This window comes from Haliotis rubra, unplaced genomic scaffold (assembly GCF_003918875.1).
Source record: "Haliotis rubra isolate DU_JTF1 unplaced genomic scaffold, ASM391887v1 Scf50, whole genome shotgun sequence".
Lineage (NCBI taxonomy): Eukaryota > Metazoa > Mollusca > Gastropoda > Lepetellida > Haliotidae > Haliotis > Haliotis rubra.
The window spans coordinates 1,633,586-1,650,273 of NW_025767191.1; the positions used below are offsets into that span (position 1 = coordinate 1,633,586).

The 16,688-nt window shown below is 44.0% G+C and overlaps 1 protein-coding gene and 1 long non-coding RNA gene across 3 annotated transcripts; both read right to left on the minus strand.

Moving 5' to 3' along the window:
• Nucleotides 1-6,973: 6,973 nt before the first annotated feature.
• On the minus strand, nucleotides 6,974-12,800 carry LOC124291828 (BTB/POZ domain-containing protein 3-like). Of its 2 annotated transcripts, XM_046728899.1 has the most exons (4): nucleotides 12,617-12,800; nucleotides 12,285-12,376; nucleotides 11,526-11,838; nucleotides 6,974-9,113 (listed from the first exon to the last, which is right to left on the minus strand). In XM_046728899.1, exons 3-4 carry the CDS (start codon nucleotides 11,831-11,833, stop codon nucleotides 8,003-8,005), a joined length of 1,419 nt encoding a protein of 472 aa, XP_046584855.1. In that variant the 5' UTR covers nucleotides 11,834-11,838; nucleotides 12,285-12,376; nucleotides 12,617-12,800; the 3' UTR covers nucleotides 6,974-8,002. The 2 variants fall into 2 exon arrangements, with proteins under 2 accessions (XP_046584855.1, XP_046584856.1); XM_046728900.1 differs by lacking the exon at nucleotides 12,285-12,376.
• On the minus strand, nucleotides 10,543-11,519 carry LOC124291829. Its single transcript, XR_006902290.1, has 3 exons — nucleotides 10,884-11,519; nucleotides 10,645-10,824; nucleotides 10,543-10,599 (listed from the first exon to the last, which is right to left on the minus strand). It is a non-coding gene; the product is annotated as an uncharacterized LOC124291829 (long non-coding RNA).
• Nucleotides 12,801-16,688: the final 3,888 nt, after the last annotated feature.

Consider the following 16,688-nt stretch of genomic DNA (forward strand, 5'->3'; position numbering starts at 1 on the left):
TGGGAGGTGACTACTGAGGTGATGATTACACTAGGTAACATGGGAGGTGACTACTGAGGTGATGATTACACTGGGTAACATGGGAGGTGACGACTGAGGTGGTGATTACACTGGGTAACATGGGAGGTGACTACTGAGGTGGTGATTACACTGGGTAACATGGGAGGTGACTACTGAGGTGGTGATTACACTGGGTAACATGGGAGGCGACTACTGAGGTGGTGATTACACAGGGTAATTACATGGGAGGTGACTACTGAGGTGGTGATTACACTGGGTAACATGGGAGATGACTACTGAGGTGGTGATTACACTGGGTAACATGGGAGGCGACTACTGAGGTGGTGATTACACTGGGTAACATGGGAGGCGACTACTGAGGTGATGATTACACTGGGTAACATGGGAGGCGACTACTGAGGTAGTGATTACACTGGGTAACATGGGAGGTGACTACTGAGGTGGTGATTACACTGGGTAACATGGGAGGTGACTACTGAGGTGGTGATTACACTGGGTAACATGGGAGGTGACTACTGAGGTGGTGATTACACTGGGTAACATGGGAGGCGACTACTGAGGTGGTGATTACACTGGGTAACATGGGAGGTGACTACTGAGGTGGTGATTACACTGGGTAACATGGGAGGCGACTACTGACGTGGTGATTACACTGGGTAACATGGGAGGCGACTACTGAGGTGGTGATTACACTGGGTAACATGGGAGATGACTACTGAGGTGGTGATTACACTGGGTAACATGGGAGGCGACTACTGAGGTGGTGATTACACTGGGTAAAATGGGAGGCGACTACTGAGGTGGTGATTACACTGGGTAACATGGGAGGTGACTACTGAGGTGGTGATTACACTGGGTAACATGGGAGGTGACTACTGAGGTGGTGATTACACTGGGTAACATGGGAGGCGACTACTGAGGTAGTGATTACACTGGGTAACATGGGAGGTGACGACTGAGGTGATGATTACACTGGGTAAACATGGAGACGACTACTGGGGTAGTGATTACACTGGGTAACATGGGAGGCGACTACTGAGGTAGTGATTACACTGGGTAACATGGGAGGCGACTACTGAGGTGGTGATTACACTGGGTAACATGGGAGGTGACTACTGAGGTAGTGATTACACTGGGTAACATGGGAGGTGACTACTGAGGTGGTGATTACACTGGGTAACATGGGAGGCGACTACTGAGGTGGTGATTACACTGGGTAACATGGGAGGCGACTACTGAGGTGGTGATTACACTGGGTAACATGGGAGGTGACTACTGAGGTGGTGATTACACTGGGTAACATGGGAGGTGACTACTGAGGTGGTGATTACACTGGGTAACATGGGAGGCGACTACTGAGATGGTGATTACACTGGGTAACATGGGAGGTGACTACTGAGGTGGTGATTACACTGGGTAACATGGGAGGTGACGACTGAGGTGGTGATTACACTGGGTAACATGGGAGGCGACTACTGAGGTGGTGATTACACTGGGTAACATGGGAGGTGACTACTGAGGTAGTGATTACACTGGGTAACATGGGAGGTGACGACTGAGGTGGTGATTACACTGGGTAACATGGGAGGTGACGACTGAGGTGATGATTACACTGGGTAACATGGGAGGTGACTACTGAGGTGATGATTACACTGGGTAACATGGGAGGTGACTACTGAGGTGGTGATTACACTGGGTAACATGGGAGGTGACGACTGAGGTTATGATTACACTGGGTAACATGGGAGGTGACGACTGAGGTTATGATTACACTGGGTAACATGGGAGGTGACTACTGAGGTGGTGATTACACTGGGTAACATGGGAGGTGACTACTGAGGTGATGATTACACTGGGTAACATGGGAGGTGACTACTGAGGTGGTGATTACACTAGGTAACATGGGAGGTGACTACTGAGGTGGTGATTACACTGGGTAACATGGGAGGCGACTACTGAGGTGGTGATTACACTGGGTAACATGGGAGGCGACTACTGAGGTAGTGATTACACTGGGTAACATGGGAGGCGACTACTGAGGTAGTGATTACACTGGGTAACATGGGAGGATGACTACTGAGGTGGTGATTACACTGGGTAACATGGGAGGTGACTACTGAGGTGGTGATTACACTAGGTAACATGGGAGGTGACTACTGAGGTGGTGATTACACTGGGTAACATGGGAGGTGACTACTGAGGTAGTGATTACACTGGGTAACATGGGAGGCGACTACTGAGGTAGTGATTTCACTGGGTAACATGGGAGGCGACTACTGAGGTGGTGATTACACTGGGTAACATGGGAGGCGACTACTGAGGTAGTGATTACACTGGGTAACATGGGAGGCGACTACTGACGTTGTGATTACACTGGGTAACATAGGAGGTGACTACTGACGAGGTGATTACACTGGGTAACATGAGTGGCGACTCCTGAGGTACTGATTACACTGGGTAACATTGGAGGCGACTACTGAGGTAGTGATTTCACTGGGTAACATGGGAGGCGACTACTGAGTTGGTGATTACACTGGGTAACATGGGATGTGACTACTAAGGTGGAGATTACATTGGGTAGCATTGGAGGCGACTACTGAGGTTATGATTACACTTGGTAACATGGGAGGCGACTACTGACGTTGTGATTACACTGGGTAACATAGGAGGTGACTACTGACGAGGTGATTACACTGATTACACTGGGTAACATGGGAGGCGACTACTGAGGCGACTACTGTAGTGATTACACTGGGTAACATGGGAGGCGACTACTGATGTAGTGATTACACTGGGTAACATGGGAGGCGACTACTGAGGTGGTGATTACACTGGGTAACATGGGAGGTGACTACTGAGGTAGTGATTACACTGGGTAACATGGGAGGCGACTACTGAGGTAGTGATTACACTGGGTAACATGGGAGGCGACTACTGAGGTGGTGATTACACTGGGTAACATGGGAGGCGACTACTGAGGTAGTGATTACACTAGGTAACATGGGAGGCGACTACTGCGGTAGTGATTACGCTGGGTAACATGGGATTCTACTAGTGCCGTGGTGATTATACTGGGTAACATGGGAGGTGACTACTGACGTGGTGATTACACTGGGTAACATGCGAGGTGACTACTGGGGTAGTGATTACACTGGGTAACATGGGAGGTGACTAGTGAGGTGGTGATTACACTAGGTAACATGGGAGGTGACTACTGAGGTGGTGATTACACTGGGTAACATGGGAGGTGACTAGTGAGGTGGTGATTACACCTGGTAACATGGGAGGTGACTACTGAGGTTGTGATTACACTGGGTAACATGGGAGGCGACTACTGAGGTAGTGATTACACTGAGTAACATGGGATGCGAGTACTGAGGTGGTGATTACACAGGGTAACATAGGAGGTGACTACTGAGGTGGTGATTACACTGAGTAACATGGGATGCGAGTACTGAGGTGGTGAATACAATGGGTAACATAGGATGCCACTAACGACGTGGCGATTACACTGGGTAACATGGGAGGTGACGACTGAGGTAGTGATTTCACTGGGTAACATGGGAGGCTACCACTTTGGTAGTGATTAAACTGGGTAACATGGGATGCGACTACTGAGGTGGTGATTACACTAGGTAACCTGGGAGGTGACTAGTGAGGTGGTGATTACACTAGGTAACATGGGAGGTGACTAGTGAGGTGATGATTACACTAGGGAACATGGGAGGCGACTACTGACGTGGTTATTATACTGGTTAACGTTGTAGGTAACTTATACATAAAACATATTATCAGTCACCTTGGAGTAATTGTCTCATCCATAGAATATACTGTCTGAGCACTCTCTAGGAAGTCAGATCGTGATAGTTACTCAATACATTGTGACAGTGACGTCAGATAGTGTTAGTAACAGCATCCATTATGACACTGACGTCAGATAGTGATAGTTACTATATCCATTGTGACACCGATGTCAGATAGTGTTAGTAACAGCATCCATTGTGACACTGACGTCAGATAGTGATAGTTACTGTATCCATTGTGACACTGACGTCAGATAGTGATAGTTACTGCACCCATTGTGACACCGAAGTCAGATAGTGTTAGTAACAGCATCCATTATGACACTGACGTCAGATAGTGATAGTTACTGTATCCATTGTGACACTGACGTCAGATAGTGATAGTTACTGACACCGAAGTCAGATAGTGTTAGTAACAGCATCCATTATGACACTGACCATAGTGATAGTTACAGCATCCATTGTGACACTGACGTCAGATAGTGATAGTTACAGCATCCATTGTGACACTGACCTCAGATAGTGATAGTTACTCAATATATTGTGACCCCAGAGTCAGATAGTGATAGTTACTGCATCCATTGTGACCCCGAAGTCACATAGTGTTAGTAACAGCATCCATTATGACACTGACGTCAGATAGTAATAGTTACTATATCCATTGTGACACCGAAGTCAGATAGTGTTAGTAACAGCATCCATTGTGACACTGACGTCAGATAGTGATATTTACTGTATCCATTGTGACACTGACGTCGGATAGTGATAGTTACTGCATCCATTATGACACCGAAGTCAGATAGTGTTAGTAACAGCATCCATTATGACACTGACGTCAGATAGTGATAGTTACAGCATCCATTGTGACACTGACCTCAGATAGTGAGCACAGCATCCATTGTGACACCGAAGTCAGATAGTGAGTAGCATCCATTATGACACTGATCCAGTGATAGTTACAGCATCCATCGTGACACCGAAGTCAGATAGTGTTAGTAACAGCATCCATTATGACACTGACGTCAGATAGTGATAGTTACAGCATCCATTGTGACACTGACCTCAGATAGTGATAGTTACTCAATACATTGTGACCCCAGAGTCAGATAGTGATAGTTACTGCATCCATTGTGACCCCGAAGTCAGATAGTGATAGTTACTGCATCCATTGTGACACCGAAGTCAGATAGTAATAGTTACTGCATACATTGTGACACTGACGTCAGAAATTGATAGTTACCTCCAGTGACCCTAATGGCGTTAAAGATGTGGGTTTTAACCCTATGTGTCTGTCATTTTCAACTAGCCAAATGCTAAAATATAAACAATGAAAAGTCTAACTCGTGTGAACTGTATATTCCATAGGATCAGAAAACAGACATGTGAATTTATTACAAGCTGATAAAGATTCTTTCCTGACTGAGTCAGGCGAGAAGTCTTAAACTGAGATAATGTGAATAAAAACTTCTTAAAGTGTGGTAAATGGTCAAACAGAGCATATATTTGCATATAAAGAAACATTGACATGTGTGATTGTTTCATATCTAACAAACAACACACAGCTGATCTAATCCTTCAACCAGCGCGCATTCATATCGAAATCTAGACCGATTCTGCCCGATTTAGCAAGCAGGAAAGTCAGCGTGGAGAAAAGAATGGAATCCGACTGGACATGCCATGCTATGTTCCTTAGATTTTGAAGCATCTGCCTATGGTAGAGTTTCAGACACACTGGCGGAATTTTGCTACGAAAATGCAATAACAAAATTGATGAAGCTGCCCTGCCAACTGAGTCTGTAAATGTCGCGATAATGACTTGCCAGTGGAAGAGCATTTACAACATATGCAGGAGACATATTGGACAATGTAAACTAGTCTTTAGAATTAAATGATTGCACAGTACGATTATGTAAGCACTGAAATTAAGCTGTTTCTCAACTTAACATTAATATAAGATCTATTATCCTCACAACCACATACATTACATGCAATGTAATTGAAAAGATACATTCAGCGGACAACGGGCATAAAATGACATGATTAACAAGATATATTGTTGAACTTATTTTCCTTGGGAACTTCAGTATCGACAATTGACATGTTACTTTTATCGGATGTAACATGTATGTATGATTTGTACTCTCTATCGTTAATGATCACATAAAGGTCTTCACCCGATGGATTTACCTTGTTTACCTCCATCACTATTTTCATCGACCATCGTCCAACTTGATAAGTACGAATACGTGCAATGTCATTATGCAAGCCTTCAACCTCTTCAACCACTATGATGCCACCTCACGTGATGTCAACTCTGCTCAAAGATGTTCAATAGTTTCCGGAATACGAGTACTTTTGTACTATGTGTGTTTATCCTGCAAATGTTGAATTCCGAAATAATATTTCTTTTTCAGTTTTACCACTGATTTAGTTTGCACTTTATATCTCCTTTAAGTAAGTAAGTGATTTAAACGTTTACGTCGCATCGGCATTATGTCAGCCATATAGCTACGAAACCAAGTCTACGCATACACCCAAGCTCATTTTACGTACAACGTAAAAGAGTGAGTGAGTGAGTTTAGTTTTACGCCGCACTCAGCAATATTACAGCTATATGGCGGCGGTCTGTAAATAATCGAGTCTGGACCAGACAATCCAGTGATCAACAGCATGAGCATCGATCTACGCAATTGGGAACCGATGACATGTGTCAACCAAGTCAGCGAGCCGGACCACCCGATCCCGTAAGAGGCCTCTTATAACAAGCATAGTCGCCTTTTGTAGCAAGCATGGGTTGCTGAAGACCTATTCTACCCCGGATCTTCACGGGTCACAACGTAAAAGAGAATTCCTTAACATACATATTTTATAACCACAGTATTATTTACAATTAAATACACAATCACTCCAAACTTGAAAATAGGCAATATGCTATACACATACATAGTTTCAATTTCTCTATAAGTAGTCAATAATTAGAATCCCGCTCACGCGGGTACCCCCGTCGGTTCATGGCCGGGAAGGCTAAAATCGTGACGCTTTTCGGTTCAATGAGCGTAGCCTTCCCGGTACTTGCAATGCAATGTTATGGCTGAATGAACACGGCGCGCCTCACTCGAAGGCTCTGACAAATTACAAAGAAAACAGGATCAACGTGGACGCTCTTTAATTTGGGCACATATAAAAATATAAATAAATATTTTCCACAGTAAAACGCATTTCTGTCAATCTAGTTTTTAAACAACTTTACAAAAACTATCAACATTAACAATTGGAAATTCCAAGACATGCCCCAAACCAAGTTCATACACAAACATTTTAGCACTACGTAACCATGATTTATAACCATTATTTAGACCATGTAAACATATACCATTAACGACCCTCTGTATACAGTTTTCACTGGGTAATAACTTAAACCAATAACGTAACACACGGACATACCTATTTATATATAAAGGGCACCTCCCTAGTTCGCCGTATACAGCAACTGTAGATGATATGGCACTGATCTGCAAAATACGCCTGCAAACTTTTAAGTGAATTCTTTCAAATTCTGAACATTTCACAATACCCCACACTTCGCAGCCGTACATCACAGTAGAGGTAACAAAAGAGTCGAATAGTTCACACAGGGTTTTCGATACATGCTGTAGTGCTACTTCAATATCTTCAAGATATAGTGAGAAAAGAATCGGTGACATTACTTCACCTTGTTTAATACCCAGGGAGCATAGAAAGAAGCCAGATAACTCACCATTGTGTTTAACACATGATTGCACAGTGTCATACATAGACACGATTATTTTCCATAGTCTACCTCTGATGCCCACCAGATGTAACTGTAGAAATAGACTGTCACGATTAACTGCAGCTGTTTATGGTGATTCCCCTGTAATTACTTTCATCTTAAAGTTCTAAACAAGTGAAGAAGATAAACACTCTACTATAACAGTGTTTTGAAGAAATCTACCTACTCCCGACATGGATTATGCTTCCCGGCACCGTATCTTTAGCTTTGGTGGTACTCCCCTACTCCCTTGGAAATTTGCTCTCCCGGGAAATCTGAAAAATAAATGTTAGCCTTCCCAGCACTTCAGATGCGAGTTTACAAGGGTGAAAGGCAGTTCCTTACAATCACAAGCAGCTTGATTCTAATGAAGCTTGACCTGCTTGACTTAGGTATCTCTAATGAGACAGTACATGATTCCCGATATGATCCCTTCCTTCAGGCTGTTTTCAGTGTTCCCCACAGTGGGCACGTGCTCAAACTGCCAAGTAATTTCACCCCCTGGGTCGGTGAGTGTGGACAAGCCGTTCATGCCACCCCAGCCTCGCACTGAGCCCTCAACGACCACCGTGATGGTGTACCTCTCATTTGGAGTCAGGGGGACGGGCGTTGTCATTGTAATTTCTAGCTGCTCGTCCCCAGCCAGTACGTCCATGTCCATGTGGTGGATGCCCACCCTGACGTTCTGAGCGTTGCGGATAACCAGCGTAACGTAGTATTTCGCCGTGTTTGTATTGACGTCATTCTGGGCGTCAAGTAAGGACTTAAAGTAAGATAAGACGCCGGTGGTGATATTTGCTGGAGCGTACAACATCATGCCCATGAAAATAACAGGCTTGTCGCAGAATATGTACAGAGCATCTTTGACTTTACTCAGTGGATACCCAAGCCCGCCTTGAACCAGACGTTGTACCCTGTATGTGATTTCTCCGGTGTCGCGGGGCTTCCCGATGAACGGTTCAATGTTGGACTTAGGCGAGATATAGCGTTCTAATATCTTCACCTTTTCGCTGTCGGTAAGAATGCCATCTCCAACCAGCCTTACGAACACAGACTGGGCCATAAGGGAGAACCTGATTTTATACAGCGTTTGACCGAGAACTTCTCTAATATCGACAGAGCTGTGAGTCTTTCCCTGTCTAATGCATTCTGCCTTGGCCCATGCGACAACGGCTTTGAAGATGACGTCCTCACTTGCCTTGAGGTCGTCCATGTCCAGCAGCTTGTCCAGGTTCTGATGGGAGAGGCCAGTGAAGCCGTCCGACTGCAACACGAGGACGGCGTCTCTCTTTATCACCTTGAAAGCTTTCTCCTGTAGCTGTTCCATATCAAACAGACAAGCTTGCTCCAGCAATACGCAGGCGTTGTCAGCCGTGATAGAACACTGACAGTATTCAAAGACTTCCTGTTCTAAGGACTTGACACAGTATTTCTTGGAGCAGTAGAGCAGGTTGAGGGCATTGTCCGCCGACAGTGAGATGACCCCAGTGTACAGGTACCTGCAGAACACATAGACACATTGGCCAACAGTCTAACATCTCTACCTTCAGAACATATAGACACATCGGCCAACAATTTCACATCTTAACCTTCAGAAAGCATAGACACATTGGCCAACAATCTCACATCGACACCTTCAGAACATATAGACACATTGGCCAACAATCTCACATCTTCACCTGCTGAACATATAGACACATCGGCCAACAATTTCACATCTTAACCTTCAGAAAGCATAGACACATCGGCCAACAATTTCACATCGACACCTTCAGAACATATAGACACATCGGCCAACAATTTCACATCGACACCTGTCAGAACAGAAACAATTTCACATCATCATAGACACACTGGCCAACAATTTCACATCTTAACCTTCAGAAAGCACAGACACATTGGCCAACAATCTCACATCTACACCTTCAGAACACATAGACACATTGGCCAACAATCTCACATCTGACACCTTCAGAACATATAGACACATTGGCCAACAATTTCACATCTTAACCTGCAGAACATATAGACACACTGGCCAACAATTTCACATCTTAACCTTCAGAAAGCACAGACACATTGGCCAACAATCTCACATCTTAACCTTCAGAACACATAGACACATCTTCTCACATCTTCACCTTCAGAACATATAGACACATTGGCCAACAATCTCACATCTTAACCTTCAGAACACATAGACACATTGGCCAACAATCTCACATCTACACCTTCAGAACACATAGACACATCGGCCAACAATTTCACATCTACACCTTCAGAACACATAGACACATCGGCCAACAATTTCACATCTTCACCTTCAGAACATATAGACACACTGGCCAACAATTTCACATCGACACCTTCAGAAAGCATAGACACATTGGCCAACAATTTCACATCTACACCTTCAGAACACATAGACACATTGGCCAACAATTTCAGAACACATAGACACATTCACACATCGCCAACAATTTCACACACCTTCAGAGAACACATAGACACATTGGCCAACAATTTCACATCTCACACATAGACACATACACCTTCAGAACACATAGACACATTGGCCAACAATTTCACATCTACACCTTCAGAACACATAGACACATTGGCCAACAATTTCACATCTTACACCTTCAGAACACATAGACACATTGGCCAACAATTTCACATCTACACCTTCAGAACACATAGACACATTGGCCAACAATCTCACATCGACACCTTCAGAACACATAGACACATCGAACACATAGACAATCGGCCAACAATTCCACATCTTAACCTTCAGAACACATAGACACATTGGCCAACAATCTCTGAACATCGACACCAATTTCACATCAGAACACATAGACACATTGGCCAACAATTTCACATCTTAACCTTCAGAACACATAGACACATTGGCCAACAATTTCACATCTACACCTTCAGAACACATAGACACATCGGCCAACAATTTCACATCTACACCTTCAGAAAGCATAGACACATTGGCCAACAATCTCACATCTACACCTTCAGAACACATAGACACATCGGCCAACAATCTCACATCTACACCTGTAGAACATATAGACAAACTGACCAACAATTTCACATCTCCACCTTTAGAACACATAGACACATCGGCCAACAATTTCACATCTCCACTTTCAGAAAGCATAGACACATCGGCCAACAATTTCACATCTAAACCTTCAGAACACATAGACACATTGCCCAACAATTTCACACACTTCAGGCCAACAACACACCTTCAGAACACATAGACACATCGGCCAACAATTTCACATCTACACCTGTAGAACATATAGACAAACTGACCAACAATTTCACATCTACACCTTTAGAACACATAGACACATTGGCCAACAATTTCACATCTCCACTTTCAGAAAGCATAGACACATCGGCCAACAATTTCACATTTCAACCTTCAGAACACATAGACACATCTGGCCAACAATTTCACATCTACACCTGTAGAACACACAGACAAATCGGCCAACAATTTCACATCTCCACTTTCAGAAAGCATAGACACATTGGCCAACAATCTCACATATGCACCTGCTGAACACAGAGACCCATTGGCCAACAATCTTTGGAAAAAACAAGTAAATACTGAAACAACAGTAACCTCGGGATTTAAAAGAAAGTTTAAATGCACCAGGGGATATGCTGGTAGTAAACATGTATTGGACATTCCATGGAAACGTCGAGAGGGTGAGGCTGACAATGGCAATTGTCTTCCCTCCCACAAAACATTCAATGGTCGGTCTCCAGACGTAAGGTATGACGTCAGACCGGGCCGTGCTGGCCAGGACAATATTCTCCTATATACTAGAGATTATTAGAGACAAAGGCTGAGAGTAGTGTCTCGGGTAAAATACTACCTTAGAAACTGTCTGAAGATGTTAGGCTGTATATCTGTAATCTTCACCTCCTTCTTTTCTGCGATACTACCACAAAACATCGCAAAAAACACGCAGCTGCGGCTTGCGAGCATGAATTTATGAGCCAGTATTGTCTCCATTTCCTTCCCAACGACGAAGGTGACGTCAGACAGAGTTTCGCTGTCCAGCATCATCAGGTTGGTCTGAATAAAATCCTTCCCCGACTGCCAATCATCAACAAAGCCGGTATTTTCCTCATCGGCCTCGCTGTCGGTCAGCGACAACGTCGGCGGTGACTCTTCTGCCATGGACGCTGCTGACGGAGAAACAATGACATGAATGCTTCGTGAGAATTTCATCTGATGACGGCCAGAGTACTACATGTTTGGAGTTTACAGGTTTACAGTCTCACACAAGTGTACAGACGAAGCGTGACGTAGCGTGCCGAGGCTTACAGCTTTTTACAGGAGGACAGTATGTTTACACCTCCTTCAAGTAAGCATACCACCTTGCAGCTTGCTACAACTAGTATACCATATATACACCAGGTCACCAAATATCATGTATAAAGGCTTTCTCTGGTCCTGCTCTACAGAGTGGCACAAGTTAAACATACAGAAGACAGGTTACTATGCCCCAAAATACGTTGTTATTATTATTCAGCATTAAGTACAGAAATGATCATTTGTTTCATTAATGTGATATATTTACTACGCATATTTCAACCTAGAAAGGATGAGTGTATGTTGTTTGGCTCACCTGGTGTTTGCAGAGTGTACTGTGTCTATCCTATATACCAGCGTAGCCGTGCACCGCGTACATATTCAGTTTCAATTGCGCAGCAGGTCGCACTATCAAACAGGAGGCACACAAACCCAAGCCTTGTGTCACCTTAACCGCTATATCCTATGTATATATATTAAGCCAGTACGGCGATGTCTCTATCGAGCAAGCAATGGCAACACATGTGTCTACACAGATCCATACCACAATAGGTTTAGGTACACGACTGTGAAGAAAATTATCATGTGTGTAGCAAGTGTTCATCCACAAACACCATTCCTATGCTTTCCCTCCTTGTTTTCTCTTACCTGGTAGCGTTGTGAAAGTTTGTTGACGTGCTGTCAAGCACACCTTGTCCCCTCCAACTAGGATGTGTCGTTATACAGGATCACTACCACCAGTACATCACACTCTGACCTACTTTCCTTTCAAATGCCTGAATAATGTTTGTTTTTAAATGTGCGATACATCCTGTTGCATATGTCATGCACAGTCTTTCATAACCGAAATGAAGTTATTTTCATTCTGCATATAACTTCAGCTGTTCACGCGCAAGTCATGAGTGACAGACGCCTGCGGATAATGGGCGGTACTAAAAGCTGTTTTGATATTTTACCGAGTCACAGCATGCGATTGATAGTGTTTGACAGGGCAAGGGCACCAAGAGATACTGACTTTCAGTGCTGTTTGGCCTTCGAGACGAAGTAAAACGACCTCATTTGACTGTACGCTATCTGTTGCATGTTCAACAGTGTGTTGATCAAGATATCCAACTCAGACCTTCATGTATTCAAATATAACCCCACAAACAGTGTTGAGAGCCCTACACACAGTGTCCTCAGCCTTAGACACGGTGTTGTCATCCCCCACACAGTGTTCTCAGCTCTGCATACGTGTCCTCAGAGCTACACACGGTGTTGTCGTCCAACAAACAGTGTTCTCAGCCCTACATACAGTGTTCTTATACCACACACAGTGTTCTCAGGAATACACACAGGGTTCTCAGCCCTACACACAGTGTTGTCACCCCACACACTGAGTTCTCAGCACTCCACACAGTGTTCTCAGCCCTAAACACGGTGTTCTCAGCCATACAAACAGTGTCCTCAGCCCTACACACCACACGATGTTGTCGTCCCACAAACAGTCTTGTCAGCCCTACACACAGTGCTCTTATACTACACACAGTGCTCTTATACTACACACAGTGCTCTTATACTACACACAGTGTTCTCAGCCATACACATAGTGTTGTCACCCCACACACAGTGTCCCCAGCCCTACACACGGTGTTCTCAGCCTTCAACACGGTGTTCTCAACCCTACACACAGTGTTCTAAGCATTACACACGGTGTTGTCACCACACACAGACAGTTCTCAGCCCTACAGACAGTGTCCTCAGGTCTACCCACAGTGTTCTCAGCCATAAACACGGTGTTCGCAGCCCTACACTCGGTGATCTCAGCCCTACACACAGTGTTCTCAGCCCCACACACAGTGTTCTCTGCCATACAAACCTACACACGTTGTTGTCAGGACTACACACGGTGTCCTCAAGTCTAACCGCAGTGTTCTCAGCCCCTCACACAGTGTTCTCTGCCATACAAACCTACACACGGTGTTGTCAGGACTACACACGGTGTCCTCAAGTCTAACCGCAGTGTTCTCAGCCCTACACAGAGTGTTCTCAGCCCTGCACACAGTGTTCACAACCCTACACTGTGTTCTCAGTCCTGCACCCAGTCTTCTCAGCCCTACACAGTGTTCTCAGCCCTGCACACAGTGTTCTCAGCCCTACAAACGGTGTTCACAACCCTACACTGTGTTCTCAGTCCTGCACCCAGTCTTCTCAGCCCTACACAGTGTTCTCAGCCCTGCACACAGTGTTCTCAGCCCTACACAGTGTTCTCAGCCCTACACACAGTGTTCTCAGCCCTACAAACGGTGTTCACAACCCTACACTGTGTTCTCAGTCCTACATACAGTTTCTCAGCCCTACACACAGTGTTCTCAGCCCCAAACACAGTGTTCTCAGCCTTACACACGGGGTTGTCACCCTACACACAGTGTTCCCAGCCCTAAAACACGATGTTTTCATCCCACACACAGTCTTCTAAACCCTACACAGAGTGTTCTCAGCCCTACACACAGTTTTGTGACCACACACACAGTGTTATCATCCCACACACAGTGTTTTCTGCCCTACCAACGCTTTTCCAGGGTTTTCCATTATCTTGTGTTTGGCTTGAAGGCCCCAGTATCCCATGTTTGGCATAATGGACCCAGTATGTCGTATTTGGCAAAAAGGACCCCAGTATCTCATGTTTGTCTTGCAGGTCCCAGTATCTGATGTTGGTCCTACCGGGTCTCGGCACCTCACGTTGGTTCTAACGGGTCCTCGGTACCTGATGTTCGTCCTACCGGGTTCCCAGGACCTCACGTTGGTTCTTATGGTCCTCCGTATCTGTTGGTAGGCGGTCTACATGTACATGTCGGAAGATCGCACCATGAATGTCCAAGAAACCACAAACAGGAGACATTAAAAGCCTTTATTTCCGCATAAAGTAGACGTGCCGTTTGAAACAGTAGTCGCTCAGTGTCTGAGCATGAGTGAGCAACACAGATGGTGGTGACGCATCCCCGAGGGGTGATGCGAAGTCATGATGTTCCAAGTATGAGGTAGAACTTAATTATACGTTTTGGTCACGTGCTTTCACTATACGTTATCAAAGAAAACATTTGTAGTAGAACAGTAAACAGAATAGTATAGAGACGTACATACAAGAATAATGATACTTCATTAACACCTCAATCTTATTGAACATTTCGCATGTGGCTCTTCGTTATGTGAGCACATAAGATTAATTTACTCATTCTTATAACTGACTCTATTGTAATTAGAGCGTTAACGAAAATATATTCATTTGCAGCCAACACAGATACTCTCCCTGGAGGAATGTCTTATAATGCACACCTCCTGTTTGTAAACATGTGAAATGTAATGAAATATGTGCACATATTGATATGTAAAATAAATCTGTATGACAGTTCAACACCGAGGAGACTACACAACATTATATATATCTAAGCAAACAACAGTGCAAGTTATTTCACAAAGTTGCCATCCTCGACACTCAAGTCTATGCAATCAAATACCCTGGTCACTTTCATTGCTTTGCGTCATAGCAACTCATGTTAGCATTTCATTAACAAATGTATCCCTAAGAGAAGTACTCTTACAGTATAGCCTTCAGAGAAAATTTCTCTCGTACAAAAGTTTAATTTGAATAGGGTTTTTATCCAGTGTTGTGTCGGTAGAACCACTGAATACGTCATTGCTGAGGGGTCAGGGTTCATTGTAAGTAGAGAACCTGATACCCTTGTTGACCAAGGATGGAGATAGATATATATAAATCATCATTGTATACATGTACAGCGCCTTGAGTATGTACTACTTGCGTGGATATGTGCGCTGTATAAATATCCTATAATAACAAAAATACATTTCACAGCCTCAGAAGACAACTGCATCACAATGCACAAATTGTTGGGAAAACTGTCCCCAAATATACCACCTGGTGTCATTCCGTAGCATCAATCCAAGGCATGTCCATGGAGCCAGGGAGTCTGGGTGTGACCTGCAACTTCATCCAATTTCACTTCCTAACTACTAGTATACGTCCAAACACCCAATATTTTAACACATTTCATGAGTAACAACTACAGTTCTGCGAGGACAGACACTATGAGAATGACGAGAGGCGGCTTCGTTTGTTTCCCACATTTTTTCACCATATTATAAAGGTATATCTTGATGAATGTCTCAAAGTTACGTTAGCCTCTTATGGCCAATTCTTTCTTGGCTATTTCCTTACTTCGGAAGATTATCTACCTCAAGGGTACCTCTTTATCTTAAGATGTTAACAGTTAGTAATTACCATTTGGAAATGACTTTCAATTCGTATCAACTTGCGCATCTTGATATTTTAATTCTATATCTTGGAATTGCATAATGAAACATATGAATAAGCAAATGACCCTCACAAGGTACTGCAGAAAAAACTGAAACTTTAGTTTTATGCTGTGTTCGACATCCGGCTCACGGAGACCTTGTGTCTGAATAACTGAAGAATGGAGCATCTCCTTCTAATCTATCTACAATAATACGTTATGTGTTCACATGCATGAGACTTTGTTCCATACATCAAATAATGTGCATGGGTTTTTAAAATCTCTAGATGTATCGATACGGCATACCAGATATGAGAGGCCATTATGCAGTGGTAATTGTTTTACGAGCAGTGTAAGCAGTTGAAACATGGTGATACATTCCTGCCCCTACCTTGTTCATTGTGGGATTTCCGTTTGGAACATTTTAC

Coding starts and splice junctions, on each gene's coding strand:
- LOC124291828 (XM_046728900.1), bottom strand. CDS start 11,833: ATGGCAGAAGAGTCACCGCCGACGTTGTCGCTGACCGACAGCGAGGCC. Junction 9,114..11,525: donor ATCTTCAGACAGTTTCTAAG/GTAGTATTTTAC, acceptor TGTGTTCTGCAG/GTACCTGTACACTGGGGTCA.